Genomic DNA, 14,592 nt, shown 5'->3' with positions numbered 1-14,592 from the left:
AAGAGTTTTGGATGATCTCAATTTTTAATGGAGGTTTCCAAATGGAAAGCCAGCAAAAAGAGTATTTGAATAGTCATATACAGAAATAACAAAGGCGTAAATGAAGATTTCAGCAGCAACAGGTAAGCTGAGCCATGGATGAAGATGAAAGGCAAGATGGCATTTGAAATTGGTGGCCTCAAAGATCTGAATCTGTTGTTTGAAGCTCATCTCATGGTCAAATAAGATACCTAGGGATGCAAATAGTTTGGTTTATTCTCTAAAGGTTGTTAGGAGAGGGATGAAGTCAGTGGATAGGAAATGCAGTTGGTGTTAGGATGGAACATAGTGGGCAGAATCTGCAAGCTTATAAACAACATGGATATTGGCAGGGAAATCAGGTACAAATGGTGATTAATGAGATTCTCAAACTTAAATGAAAAAAGTGTGATTCTGCAATCAGGAGTTGACCCTGTGTATCTATTTGAGTGCATTATCGCTCATTATTAGCCAGCATACAAGTTCACCAGGTACTAGGGAAGGCAAATTGAATGTTAGCTTTTATTTTAAAGAGAAAGGAGTATTTAACAAGAAAGAGAAACTCTGTTTAAACAATTTAAGGCAGTAGTCAGATTGCAGATATACTGGCACTGGAGGCACACCCAGAGCTGTTCCATAAGGTTGATCCCGTGCATGGAGGGGCTGGTGATGAGAATTTGTGTAGGTTGGGCCTGCTGAGTTGAGATCAACCATGGTTGATATCAAATGGTCCAGCAGCCTTGAGGGGCTGAATTGCCTACTTTTGCTCTTAGTTCTTATGTTTTTGTGTACTCATCAGCGTTTAGAAGAATGAGAAGTGACATTCCTGAAAAATGCACGATTCTTTGAGAAGTTGACAAAGTAGATGTGGAGAGGTTGTTTTCCCTAATGATAGTCTAGAGAGCATAATCTCAGAATAAGGGGTCATCCATATAACTCAAATGAGGAGGAATTTCTTCTCTCAGAGGGTAATGAATCTGTGGAGCTCATAGAGGTTGAGTCATTAACTATATTAAAGGTAGAGATTCACAGATTTTTAATCAATAAGGCAAGTATGTGTTGTAGGGATAAGGCAGGAAAGTGGAGTTGTGTATTATCAGATCAACCATGATCTCATTGAATGGCAAAGCAGTATCAAAGCTGAATGGTCTACTTTTGCTCCCAGGTATCATGATCTAATTACACCACATCTATCTGCAGTTTCCTGTTCTCCTGCCCACTGGATAGAAACTACAGTCAGATTAGTTACCTTAAGACTCCACCTCGCCACTTACTCCTTTGGACTTTCATTTGGACACCAACAACTTGGAGTATGGTCCATAGACAGTGATTGCCCAAAATCCCCATCCACAGATGTTGGCAGTGGACATGTAACAGCCTTGCTGCATTATCAGGCACCTCTCCAATCCACTTAAGATGTGGCCCTGCACTTCAGTGCTCCACCTTGGAGCATGCAGCACTCCTCACAGGAATGTTGCTGTCAGAATACTGTTTGGACATGGATAGACACTGACTCATGGATTAAATCGAGCTGTATCTCAAGGCTTCTCACTTATTCTCTGCTCTTGAGCTCCCTGCTCTTCTTATGCATGATGTGAGGCCCATTGATAAGTGTGAAAGTAAATTGTGAAGAGGACACAAGGAAGTTACGAAGAGAAATTGGTAGGTTAAGCAAGTTGCCAAAGAGCTGGCAAATGGAGTATAATGCGGGAAAACGTGAAGCTATTCATTTTGGCGCTATAAAAGAAGCATATTATCTAAATAGTGAGAGAAGCTAAGCTCTGAGATACAGAATTGCATTTTATACAAAGATGGCTGTTATGCTACCATTATATGGGACATTTGGAGTACAGTGTATAGTATTGGTCTCATTATTTAATGAAAGATGTACATGTGCTAGCAGCAGCTTAGAGAATTTTACTGGACTAATACCTTCAAGAAGTGTGTTATCTTGTGAGGAAAGGCTGAATAGGCTGGGTTTATATCCAGAGAGTAAGTGGCAACTTGATTGAAAATCAATCCTGGGGAGTCTTGATGTGATGGATATTGAAAAGATGTTTCCATTTCTGGGAGAATCTAGAACTGGGGGTCACCATCTAAAAATAAGAGATTATCCATTTAGAACAGAGATGGGGCTATTTTTCACAGCAGTTTGAGAGTATTTAGAACTTTTTTCTTCAAAAGGTGGTGGGAACAGAGTCCTTTACTATTTTGAGGCAGATATAGATAGGTTCTTGGTAAGCAAGGGTATGAAAGATTATAGAGGGTATATGGGAATGTCGAATAATCAGATCAGGCATAGTTATGACCGAGGCTGGAGGAATGGACTGTCATTCTAGTCCCAAGACTGTGAATAAAATAAAAATACATTTTCTAGTTAACAAGATTACCAATCAAATACCTTACCTATATCAAGTTTTGAATAATGAGGTTTCATTTTAAAATAAACACATATAGCATCTTTTTGTGCTGTTTTGATATTAAGCATAATTGGTTAACACACAGTCGGTAACATATAGGCAAAGCCCTCTAAATATTCTCAACTCACACTTACGTAACCTTACATAAACACGTACTGTTGAGGAAAAGGTTTTAAAAAAGAGATTTTTCTGCAATGATGAGCTTTCTAGAAGAAAAACATAGCCAATAGGTTTTCCTTAAAGGCAGAAGAATAAAGTATGGAATGTTCTAGAGTTTGTTTCTCTGATGTTCTGGTATGTGTGGGTCACATTTATAACACCACCTGGTTGACCCTGAAGCCTTACATAACTTGCAAAGGAAGTAAAATTTTAAGGTGCTCCCTCAATCACTCTGTCAAAAGAACAAATTTCACCCTGAACGCAAGATTAGAAATTTTCAGAAATGGGAAAGATCAGCTGGGAAGCTTATCCTTGGTAGACCTTCTTTCAAGTCAGCTTGTTCTTAGCAGGCTTTCTTTCAACTAAGGTGGTTCTTAGCAGGTTTTTCTCCAACTAAACCATGCAAAACAGGCAGTTTTCCAAGAAAGTCACAGTTCAACACCAGCCCGAGCAGTAGTCGACAGCAAAGCAAGGAGCTATCACCAGTTCAGTAATATTTAGGAAACTTCGTAAGAAAAAAAAATCCAATTTCTACAGTGAACTTCCAACTAACTCTTTTTAAAAGAAACCTCAAAATCAGATATAAATCTATTTTCCACAATCTTCCAATTTTTTAAAACTAGAACTGGATAGGTAAGAATGACAGTTGGCATTTGCATTTGTTCGCATTTGGAGGAGGACAGTGCAGTCCACTGCATCGAAGGATGCCAGCGCTACAAGAAGGACATGGAGGGGTTAGGTCACCACAGTAACAGGGACATGAGAAGTTATTGGTCACTTTTACTGAGGACTATTACAGTTCAGTGTTAGGGACCAAAACCTCATTCGTCTCAAAAAACATTCCTTTTTGAGTTCATAGAGTCTTAGAGGTATACAGCACAGAAACAGATCCTTCGGTCCAACTTGTCCATGCCAGCCAGATATCCTAAATAAATCTAGTCCCACGTGCCAGCATTTGGCTCATATCACTCTCAAATCTTCCTATTCATTATACCCATCCACGTACCTTTTTAAATGTTGTAATTGTACCAGCTTCCACTACCTCCTCTGGCAGCTCATTCTGTGTAAGCATCACCCTCTGCATGAAAATGTTCCTCCTTAGATCCCTTTTTAAAAGTTTAGCCCCCTCTCCCTAAACCTATGCCCTCTCGCCCTCTCATTTTGGACACCCCCCCCCCCCCCCCCGATTCTGGGAAAGACCTTGGATATTTACCCTGTCCATGCCCCTCATGATTTTATGAACCTCTGTAAGGTCACCCCTTCGCCTCCGTTGCTCCAAGGAAAATATCCCCAGCCTATTCAACCTCTCCCTATAGATTAAACTCTCCAAATCTGTCAACCTCCTTGTAAATCCTTCCTGAACCCTTTCAAGTTTTACAACGTCCTTCCTATAGCAGGGAGACCAGAATTGCAGACAGTATTCCAAAATTGGCCTAACTGATATCCGGTACAGCTACAACAGGGCATCCCCACTCCTGTATTCAATACGCTGACCAATAAAGGCAAGCATACCAAACGCCTTCTTCACTATCCTGTCTACTCTGACTCTACTTTCAAGGAACTATGAAGCTGCACTCCAAGGTCTCTTTGTTCGGCAACCATCCCCAGGACCTTACCATTAAGTGTGTGATTCCTGACCTGATTTGCCTTTCCAAAATGCAGCACCTCACATTTATCTAAATTAAACTCCATCGGCAACTCCTTGGCCCACTGGTCCATCCGACCAAGATCCCATTGTACTCTGAGGTAACCTTTTTCACTGTCCACTACACCTCCAATTTTGGTGTCACCTGCACACTAACTAACCATACCTCCTATATTCATATCTGAATCATTGTTATAAATGACGAAAAGCAGTGGACCCAGCACCGATCCCTGTGGCACACCGCTGGTCACAGACTTCCAGTATGAAAAGCAACCCTCCACCACCATCCTCTGTCTTCTACCTTTTGTATCCAAAGTGGTTTGCTCTCCCCCTATTCCATGTGATCAAATCTTGCTAACCAGCCTACCATGAGGAACTTTGTCAAATGTCTTACTGAAATCCATATAGGTCACGTCCACTGCTCTGCCCTCATAAATCCTCTTCACTACTTCTTCAAAAAGCTTACTCAAGTTTGTGAGACCTGATTTCTCATACACAAAGCCATGTTGACTATCCCTAATCGGTCCTTGCCTTTCCAAATGCATGTAAATACTGTCCCTCAGGATTTCTCCCAACAACGTACTGTTCCTGATGTCGGGCTCACTGACCTGGAGTTCCCTGGCTTTTCCTTACCAACGTTTTAAAAATAGTGGCATCAAATTAACCAATCTCTCATCTTCCAGCACTTCACTTGTGGTCATTGATGATACAAATATCTCAGCAAGCAGCCCAGCATTCTCTTCCCTAGCTTCTTGCAGAGCTCTAGGGTACACCCGATCTGGTCCCAAGGATATATCCACCTTTATACGTTTTAAGATGTCCAGCCCCACTTTTTCTGTAATATGGACATTTTTTAAAGATGTCGCTATTTATTCCCCACGTTCTATATCTTCAGCATCCCTCTCCACAGTAAACAGTGATACAAGAAGCTTGTTTAGTATCTCCCCCATATCCTGCAGTTCCACACATAGGTGATCTTGCTGACTAAATTAATTTGATGTTCCCTAGTTCATCTTGTTCTCATGTTTCTGAAGTCATTCATGTTGACATAGTACTTTAAATTGTCTGTGGAAAATTGGTCATGCACGGTATCACTCCCTGTGTGACTCAGTTTCAAAATTTGTTTGGCAATGCTCCTTCAGAACACCCTGGGATGCTTTACTCTGTTAATTATACTATATAAATTCAAGTAATTTTTGTTGTTGGATTGCCAGAGAGAAATATGAATCCTTCCCATTCTGTACTTGAGTATGTTATTAAATTTGCTTTTGGTTCATTTTTGGAAATAATATACTTTGTATGGGGGAATCTTTGGCTTTAAAGATCAAATTCAGTAGACTGTTTTCAAGAAATGAATGAAAAGTTGAGATTTTTTTTCACTTTTTGCTGTTCAGTGGAATTGGGTGGGGACAGCTCCTTTTAAACTTTTGTCTTTATGTTTAGCCCCAGTTTCCTTTTATATCTGGTCACAGTACACTTCATTTTGTATACTCTTATAGAAGCTAGAGTATTGATTACCATGAGAAATACTTTCTTGCTATGAAGAGTTAAGAAAACAAATTCTGCATGATAAATTGATTGGAAAATTAGCAAATGATTTCTGTTCTATGTAGCAGAATTGTCACTTTGTGAATTTCTATTGGTTAAACATTATTCCTGCGGGGGCAGGGGTAGAAAAGGCAATTTCTGCATTTGAGAAAGTGGCAACAATTCAGTCAAACATAAAGCTGAGTTAGAATTTGGAGCACGGTGTAAGAAATTATTCCTTTCTTGCAATTGCACTCTTTGTTAATCCTGCAGTGATGTAGGTCAGAGACATTTTCAATGGCCATAACATAACGTAGTGAAGGTTAGCTCAGTTGGCTAGATTGTTGACTTATAATACAGAGTGACACCAACAGCATGGGTTCAATTCTTGTACTGACTGAGGTTAGCATGAAGGTCCCACCTGTTTGACCTCTCCCTTTACCTGAGTCATGGTACCCTCAGGTTAAACCACCACCCGTCATTGCTCTCTAATGGGACAGTAATCTGGTGAGACTTTATCTTTATTATATAGACATTGCTTGAATTTTCACACACAAACCACACATGCTTGACAGAAAGCAGGGTGGGGAACACACATTAAACTGGATTTTCATCAATTCCTTTCCCTGTTTCCAGCATCGCTTATGTGGCATATTGGGAGAGTACATAACGTTGTAATGACACCCTCTTACTATCAGTAATGTATGTTTTATGCTTGAGGTTAATCAACCTGTATAAAACAACCACCCAACTTACATTGAATACAGAATTAAATTTAAAGAGCAACAGCAAATACAATGAAAATGTGATAAAATCCCAACTCCTACTATAAAGTATTTCCTTATGAGAAATTTCTGAACATAATGATATTGCTAATTATTTAACAAAAATGAAATTTTACAGTTAATTCCTCATTGTCATTTAACAAGCCTTACCATAGGTAGCTGAAACGTTTTTAAATTTAGCTCTGTATACAGTCTCCTTGTCTCACACTGGAACAAACACTGGAGCAGTACTAAATAAACATGAGGTGTATATTTACGCTTGACTCTGGGAACTCCTTATATTTTAACCCTCTCTCTCTCTCTCTCTCTCTCTCTCTCTCTCTCTCTCTGTGAAATTGAGATTTGGCTTTCAGTCTCAAACTTGTTAACTTGGCATTGGTGCATAAACCATTCTCCCTTCTGATCAGGATTTCATCTTTATTTAGGTATGTGCTTTTCTCCAGAATGCACTGAGACCAAGGGAAATGTTCATTATATCTTGTCGTTAAAGCTAATTTAGCAATATGAGATTAAAACTCCGAATTGATGAAATGTGGCTGTTTTACCCTTACGTGGAAACAAAGAATTTCTGAAATACACCCAATTTTGCAAGTGCTGCCTGGACACACCCTTCCCTATCATGCATCCTCCAGGTCTGTAAGATATGAGAGTTTCTGGCACGGATTTTTATTACTCACACATGAGAGTTGCCTAGGCCAGAAGCTCTAGATATTCTGTCTACATTTCATGTTGTGTCTCTCCTTGCAGCCCTCCTACTGCTGTTTTCAGACAATGATGTGTTGGAATCCATTCCCTGCCTCAGTGTTAATTTCCTATCCACGTGTTTACACACTGCCGTTTTTGAAATAGAAGACACATTAAAAAGAACAAATTAGTTGCAAATCACAGCTAATAAGCTTATGTTTACATTTATCATGCACAGTAACTTAATAATTTATCATTAAACTCATAAAAGCCAGATAGTGAATCTTTCATTAAGCTAAATGTTATGTTGGGTATTATGATTAATCTGTCATAGCATTCTATAAATGTACTGGTATAAGGAACTGCAGTTACAGGGGAGGCGATGACCTAGCATATGCACTGGACTGTTAATCCAGAAACCCAGGTAATTTTCTGAGGACCTGGGTTCAAATCCTGCCACAGCAGATGATAGAATTTGAATTCAATAAAAATCTACAATTAAGAGTCTAATGATGACCATGAAACCGTTGTCGATTGCCAGAAAAAAAACATCTGGTTCACTAATGTGCTTCAGGGAAGGAAATCTGTCTTCCTTGCCTGGTCTGGCGTATATGTGACCCCAGGCCCACGGCAATGTGGTTGACTCTCAGCTGCCTCTGGCCAATTAGGGATGGGCATTAAATGCTGGTCTAGCCAGAGATGCCCACATTCTGTGAATGAATTTTTAAAAAATGCAAGTGATAATTTAGAATTAGCTTTATCGTCACATGTACCGAAATGAGAACAGTGAAAAGTTTACAAGTTGCCACTTACGGCACCATGTTAGGTATGAAGGTGTATAGGTACAGGTTCTTAAGTACAAATACTTAGGGGGAAAAATTGAAAAGTGTTCATCTGATACAAGACAAATGCTCACAATTGTGATATGGAAAATGTTATATACAGGTTTGTTGATACTGTGACTACAACTATTTCTTCATCTCTCTCCCTTTCTCTATCTCTCTCTTCCACCCCCCTCCCCCCACAACTTCCCTTCCTCACCGCGAAAGAAAATGTATGGAACAAAAGAAAGTCATTTGAAAAACAAAGTATTTTGATGGCAAGACAGTGGTATCATAGTAATGTTACTGGCGTAGTAATCCAGAACCCAGGCTAATTTTCTGGGGTCATGATTTTGAATCCCACCATGGGACATAGTGAAATTTGAATTCAATAAGAAAATTTTGCAATTAAGAATTAGTCACATGATGACCATTTAACAATTGTTAATTGCTGTAAAAAACCTGTCTGGTTTGCTACACTCCTTTATAAACCTGTAACTATTCATAGTCTGGACTACTCATAACTCTAGACCAACAGCAATGTGGTTGACTCTTAACTGACCTCTAAAATGGCTGCAATAAGCTACTCGGATTAAGGGACAATTAGGGATGGGCAATAATTGCTGGCCTGCTCACAATATCCGCATCCAATGAATAGTTTTTGTTAAAAAAACTAAGCGTTGCATTTCTATCTGGATGTCAGTTAAATGTGAAATTGAGTTAATCTGTCTGATCTCCTGCGTCCAAAAAACATGGAACATTATTGAAATGCATAATGACAATAATATGGATAATAATTTTTTTTGGATTTCCTGGAGAAAAATACATTTGGCTTAAGTGCCCAGTTTAACCTTTTTTCTCTGTATACTACTAATAATTGGTTTCAATTATAGGGAGATCAAGAAGAAAAATCACGACAAGTTATGGTTGAAAGGTATAACAGGTCAATGGTTTGAAGAAATAAGGAGAGCAAAATTTAAAGATCAGCCTGACTTAACCCAGATACTTAAAGGATCCCATACCTGGAATCTGAAGAAGAAAAATAGGACAGGTCAGTAAATTATTCGTTATTAACAGAATTTGACAAAGACCAAAACAGCTTTTGAATTTCTCTTGGCATGAACTTGTAACGTATTCAATATATGGCAGTGATTGAAAACTAAAGTTCTTTTCAGCCTTAATAAACTACATTGTTCATAAAAAAATCACCATTTTCTTTATGACAGAATACTTAAAGGCATTATTATAGTTTTGAAGAAGAGTCATACTGGACTCAAAATTTTAACTGTCATTCTCTCTGCACAGATGCTGTCAGACCTGCTGAGTTCCTCCAGCACTCTCTGTTTCAGATCTCCAGCATTTGTAGTATTTTGCTTTTACTTAACAGTTTATTTTTCATAAGAAAACAAAATAAAATATATCAGCTGTCATAACTACCAGAAAAAATCCAAGCTTCTATTTTGTAGAGTTGGAAATACAGCTGAGAATATTTACTTTGTTTAGTTTTGGAAACAATCACAGAGCTGAAAATAAGGGATATGTTTAAAATTTTGGTACAAACTGCAACAGAGGAATCAATTGTCCAGTTTCTCTTTGGTTGTCCTTTAAAATGTATATTATGAAAGCTGCTATGGTAATGTCATTTATTGTCAATTGTCATACATCATTGTTTGAGTCAAGGAAATTTTAAAGTAGGAAGAAAAGGATTTCCCTTTCATATAGAACATAGATGCCAGAAAATGGTTTCCATCAAATGCAATTTCAGGAATGAAGTTTGGAAACACTTCAACAAACAAAGAATATAGTAGAGGTTTGGAACGCTCTTCTGCAAATGACATATGATAACAGATTGCTCATTTTGATCTGAACTTGATTTCGTGTCTGTCAACCATTAGGAATTAAGAAAAATAATGGCAACCTCAAGGAGTTGGTCTCAGATCAGGCATGATCTCATTGAATGATGCAACAGGTTTGAGAATTTAAATGCCCTGATGTGTCATGACATGAAGGAAAACTCATTTTTCACAGTTAAGATCCGGAAGGCAAAAGAAACATTTGCAGGGCAAAGGCAAAAAGTGGGATATTGGGGCTCTCGCAGTGATGTTTAACCTCTTCAGTGGTACCTTGAAGGCATTCATAAAGCATTTCCAACATCTGCCTGAGCATCCCTGCCATGATCAACTTTCAAGAGGAACAGTTGCTTCTGGATTCTGGTGTAAGGAATTCGATCGACATGTCCTGCACAGCAGAGCTGCTGTTGCGTGTCCAGCACTTCAGTGCTACACAAGTTGATGTAGGAGAGGACTCTGCTATTCAAAGACCTCTCCACCCACTGGATTTGGAGGTAACTACAATGCATGTGACATGTCATCCATACCCCTGACACCAGACTGGCAAAGCACCTGCCCGCCAAAGCATTGGCAATGTGCCAACAGTGGTGCTTTTGCAGGATCCTCCAACTCCAGTGACAGAAGAGCTGAACCAACAGCATTGTCCTCTCCCAAGCCAAATTGTCCAGCAGTGAAGTACTAATCACTTAAAAACTGTAACATATCCAACTCGTGCAATGACTCCTCAGTGTCATTTGGGCTTACATCAGTTTGTGGTTCACTTTGAAAGATTCACAATGAAGAATGAGCAATTTTTGAATGCTTTTAATAATGAAGTGGAAAATCCAATCATTTGACTTTCAAAATGTATCTGCTGTTAATCATTTAACATAACACTGGGTAAGGAGCGGATGGCAATTTCTAGGATTGGGTTAAGTACTAACAACAGAATGACATTGTTGACACAGCGGCATTACTTATATCAGTAAGTCTCCTTTTCAACATTTAGTAACGGAAAAGTCTTGCAGTTTTTTTTAGGATTTTGAATGTTAATTTTTGCCATTTTTGAAACATCAAAAGGGAGGCTTGAAGCATCAATTTCTGTGGTCGTTTTTATTAAATTGTTATGTACCAAGGGATTATTTATGTTTATATAAGGAACCACATGTTTACTTATGCCTATACTATATACTGTTGCAGTAACAGATTAACCTAATTCTTAGTCACATTCTTACTTTCATGTGACATAGTTCTGGTTTTATGATCAGTCGCAGAGTTAAGGTTTGGATTTCAGTGCATTTCACAAACCTAATCAGAATGTTAACAAATTGTCAATTTGCCCAAGTCTGAAAGAGTACTCTACTGGACAAACTAGTATTGTCACATGGCTGTATATCATTTTCCTTTCCTGAGCTGTAGTCCTTTTTCTCTGCTTTCACAATGTCCCTTTCTCAACAACAACAACTCACATTGTTTTGCTACATCAAATAGGAATAGGCCTTTCAGCCCTTAGAGCCCGCTCTGCCACTCAGGGAGATCATAGCTGATCTTTGACCTAAACTTGATTTTCTTGCACTTTTCCATAACTCAAGATTTTATTCATTCACAGAATGAGAGTGTCATGTTTTTAATATGTAAAAGTCTATCAATCCTTAGCTTGAATATACTCAATGACAGGACCTTCTAGCCCTCTGAGAAAGAAAATTCCTAAGATTCACCACCCCCTAAGTGAAGAAATTTCTCCTCATGCCAATCCTAAAGTGCTGTCTTTATTCTGCCGCAGTATCAGTCATGGTAATGGCATGTTAAGCCTGTCAACTAACATTGGAGGTGCCTCACTATACTTAATAGCTTCAGTTTTAGCTATTGGAACCCAGATCTGGCAGAGAAATGGAGGGGCAGATAAATTTGAATCATAGCAGCAAATTAGGTAGGGAGGTTGCAGATTGTGTTTGAGTACAATTTTCCTGCTGCTGGTGGATTGTGGATCACCAGACTTGCATTGCAGGAGATATTTGAAACCTAACCAATGCAAATTATCATGTTGGCATTTATTGCAAAGGCCCCAAAATTCAAGAAAAAGGATGACTTACTACAGTCGTACCTTTGAAAATCATGAGAACACACTGTATTTTAATACACAATAAAGACCCAAGTTCAGGTCTCACCTGCTCCAGATGTGTATAATAACATTTCTGGACAGGTAGATTATTAAATATCTACAACACATAAGAGATGTTACATATTTAGGTTGTCCAGAGATCTCACAGTTTTGCTGTTAGCAATAAATAGCTATTTAATTACTCCCATACTAGTTTTGAAAATTATAATTTAGTATAATTTAATGTCCAGTTACATAGGAATAATACTTTGCATTGACAGTGAATTCTGACTGTTTTGTGATCCATTAATGCAATTACCATCTGCTTGTTTCTCTCCCAGCTTTAGATGACTTGAAATTTCTACAAGCAAAAGACTGTCCACAGAGCAAAAACGGGGTCAATCATATAAAATTGTCAGGTAATTCCAGGAAAGATGACGATCTTGATCCTGATTCCGGGCCCACTGCATCTTCTGAATCTGTAAGCGAAGACGTCCAGTCTCCTTCCGAACAAAGCCAGTAAGTTTAATTGATACAGAGTTTATTTCTTGATCATTGTGTTTGCTAATTAAAATACAGCCATAACTTTCAATAATATAAGTGCTGAAAGTCTGACATAAAACTAGAAATATTATAACTAACCAATATATCAATCAGCATCCAAAAGAGGAAGATAAGCATTTTCTAATGATCCAATGGTAGAGAAAACCTTATTGGCCAAATGGCCTAATTCTGATCCTATGTCTTAGGATCCAATAATATAAACCATCTTTGTGTTCCACCAAACTTACTTTGGAATGATGGGGCTGTCATATGAAGAGAGATTAGATAAACCTGGCCTGTATAATCAGAGTTTCAAAGAATGAGAGGTGATCTAATTAAAACTTACAAAATGCTAAAAGTGATATTGTGTGGTATGTACATAAGCCACTTGCCCTGCTTGAAGAAGCTAAAACCAGGGGACTCAAATTAAAAATAAGGACAATGCCTTTTTTGTTTGAGATGAGAAAAATTTCTTACTCAAAGTGTTGTGAACCTGTGGAATACTGTACCCACAGGGGCCTGTGAAAGCGTAGTTGTGGAGTATGTTGAAGGATGTTGAAAAGGCATTGAAGTGTTTGACCATTCCTGATCATGTTGAATGGCAGGGCTGGAGTCATGGATTGAATGGCCTACTCCTGTTCGTATGCTGATAAAGCTGCTGTGCTTTTGCTTTCTGCTGCTGGATGTCACCACGGCTAACACTTTCTGTTCCTCCACTGTTCATTCCAATCACAACTTGTTTCTGGAAAGCTGTTCTTCTCCCAAGGCACATTCTGAATTCCACTTCCTGCCTTTATCCGGCCCTGTATCCAAGTTCTGAGTTGGCAGTTGTACGTGGTTCCCATGGCAAAATTTGCCCCAGGACCCTCCTAGAAACCATGGAACTGTGACCCCTGCCTTTGTTGAGCGGGCTTGTCATGTGGTGGTATGGCATCAGATGTGAACAGAATCTATACAGAGAAGAAGTTCCTGTGTTGGGGTTTAATTGTCCCAAAGTAGTGCGACTGGAGGCCACGGAACTTTCATCAAGAACTCTTCATGTGTATAGCTTCATCTACACACGTTGGCTTCACATTTGGTTCAAGCTTCTGCTCCCTTCCAGCTCAATCTCTACTTAATCATGTGACTCTTACATTTTGTATGCTTCTTTTGTTAAGCCCATTACTCTATAACATTGCTGCCACTCTTTCCATTTTTCTGACATTTCAGACTCACCCACAAATGGGTACAGAGCTATATTCAGAGGTGGGCTTTACTGCTGAAGCTCTATTGTCAAATTATAGGCCAGTAGTTTTATATATCCAAATTGATAGAGACATATAAAAATTCAAATTGTGTCAAATTCAGAAAAGCAAATTGTTTTCTTATTCAAATTTAATTTATTTTGAGGGAAAAAAATGATTTTAAAAGAGAGAAAGTCTTCTGGTTAACAATTTCTGGCTGGCTACTGTGTGTCTTGGTTCTAATGAATGAAGGATACAGCCAGAGGAGTTATTGTTGAATAACCAGGGAGGATACAGAATTTAATTGGCCATTCAAATGAAAAAGGAGCAGATTTAGAGGTTGCAAGAAAGGAGTGTGTTACTTGGAGCTGGTGAAAGGGTGTGTTGGGAACTGGGGTAAGGAATGGGATGGGGAGTCACTGAAGGCTGCATCCTCTTCGTAAACTCCAATCTAAAAGCAGTATTAGAGATAGTAGGAACTGCTGGTGCTGGAGAATCTGACATAACATTGTGTGAAGCTGGATGAACACGTCCGTCCTCCCTGAACTGACCTACCCCTCTCTAACTCCCCACCTACATTCACTTTCACTGGCTGTAACCCCGCCTCTTTGACCTGTCTGTCTCCTCTCACCCTGTCTTCTCCTCTATCCATCTTCCATCCGCCTCCCCCTCTCTCCCTATTTATTTCAGAATCCCCTTCCCCTCCCCCATTTCTGAAGAAGTGTCCCGACCCGAAACGTCAAACTTTCCTGCTCCTCTGATGCTGCTTGGCCTGCTGTGCTCATCCAGCTTCACACCATGTTATCTCTAAAAGCAGTATAACATGAGTTCAAAGAT

General features: G+C 39.0%; 1 protein-coding gene across 2 annotated transcripts in view; it reads left to right on the top strand.

Annotated features, from left to right (window-relative positions):
- LOC125453709 (uncharacterized) overlaps nt 1–14,592 on the top strand; it is a 36,707-nt gene that overhangs the window by 5,374 nt on the left and 16,741 nt on the right. For both annotated transcript variants that reach the window (XM_048533618.2, XM_048533617.2), the window contains exons 2-3: nt 8,953–9,110; nt 12,331–12,508. In XM_048533618.2, the coding sequence (XP_048389575.1) occupies nt 8,953–9,110; nt 12,331–12,508 (336 nt within the window). The remainder of the gene's footprint in view (nt 1–8,952; nt 9,111–12,330; nt 12,509–14,592) is intronic.

This window comes from Stegostoma tigrinum, chromosome 6, assembly GCF_030684315.1.
Source record: "Stegostoma tigrinum isolate sSteTig4 chromosome 6, sSteTig4.hap1, whole genome shotgun sequence".
Lineage (NCBI taxonomy): Eukaryota > Metazoa > Chordata > Chondrichthyes > Orectolobiformes > Stegostomatidae > Stegostoma > Stegostoma tigrinum.
The sequence above is the reverse complement of the archived record's forward strand: the minus strand, read 5'-3'. Positions and strand labels throughout refer to the sequence as shown.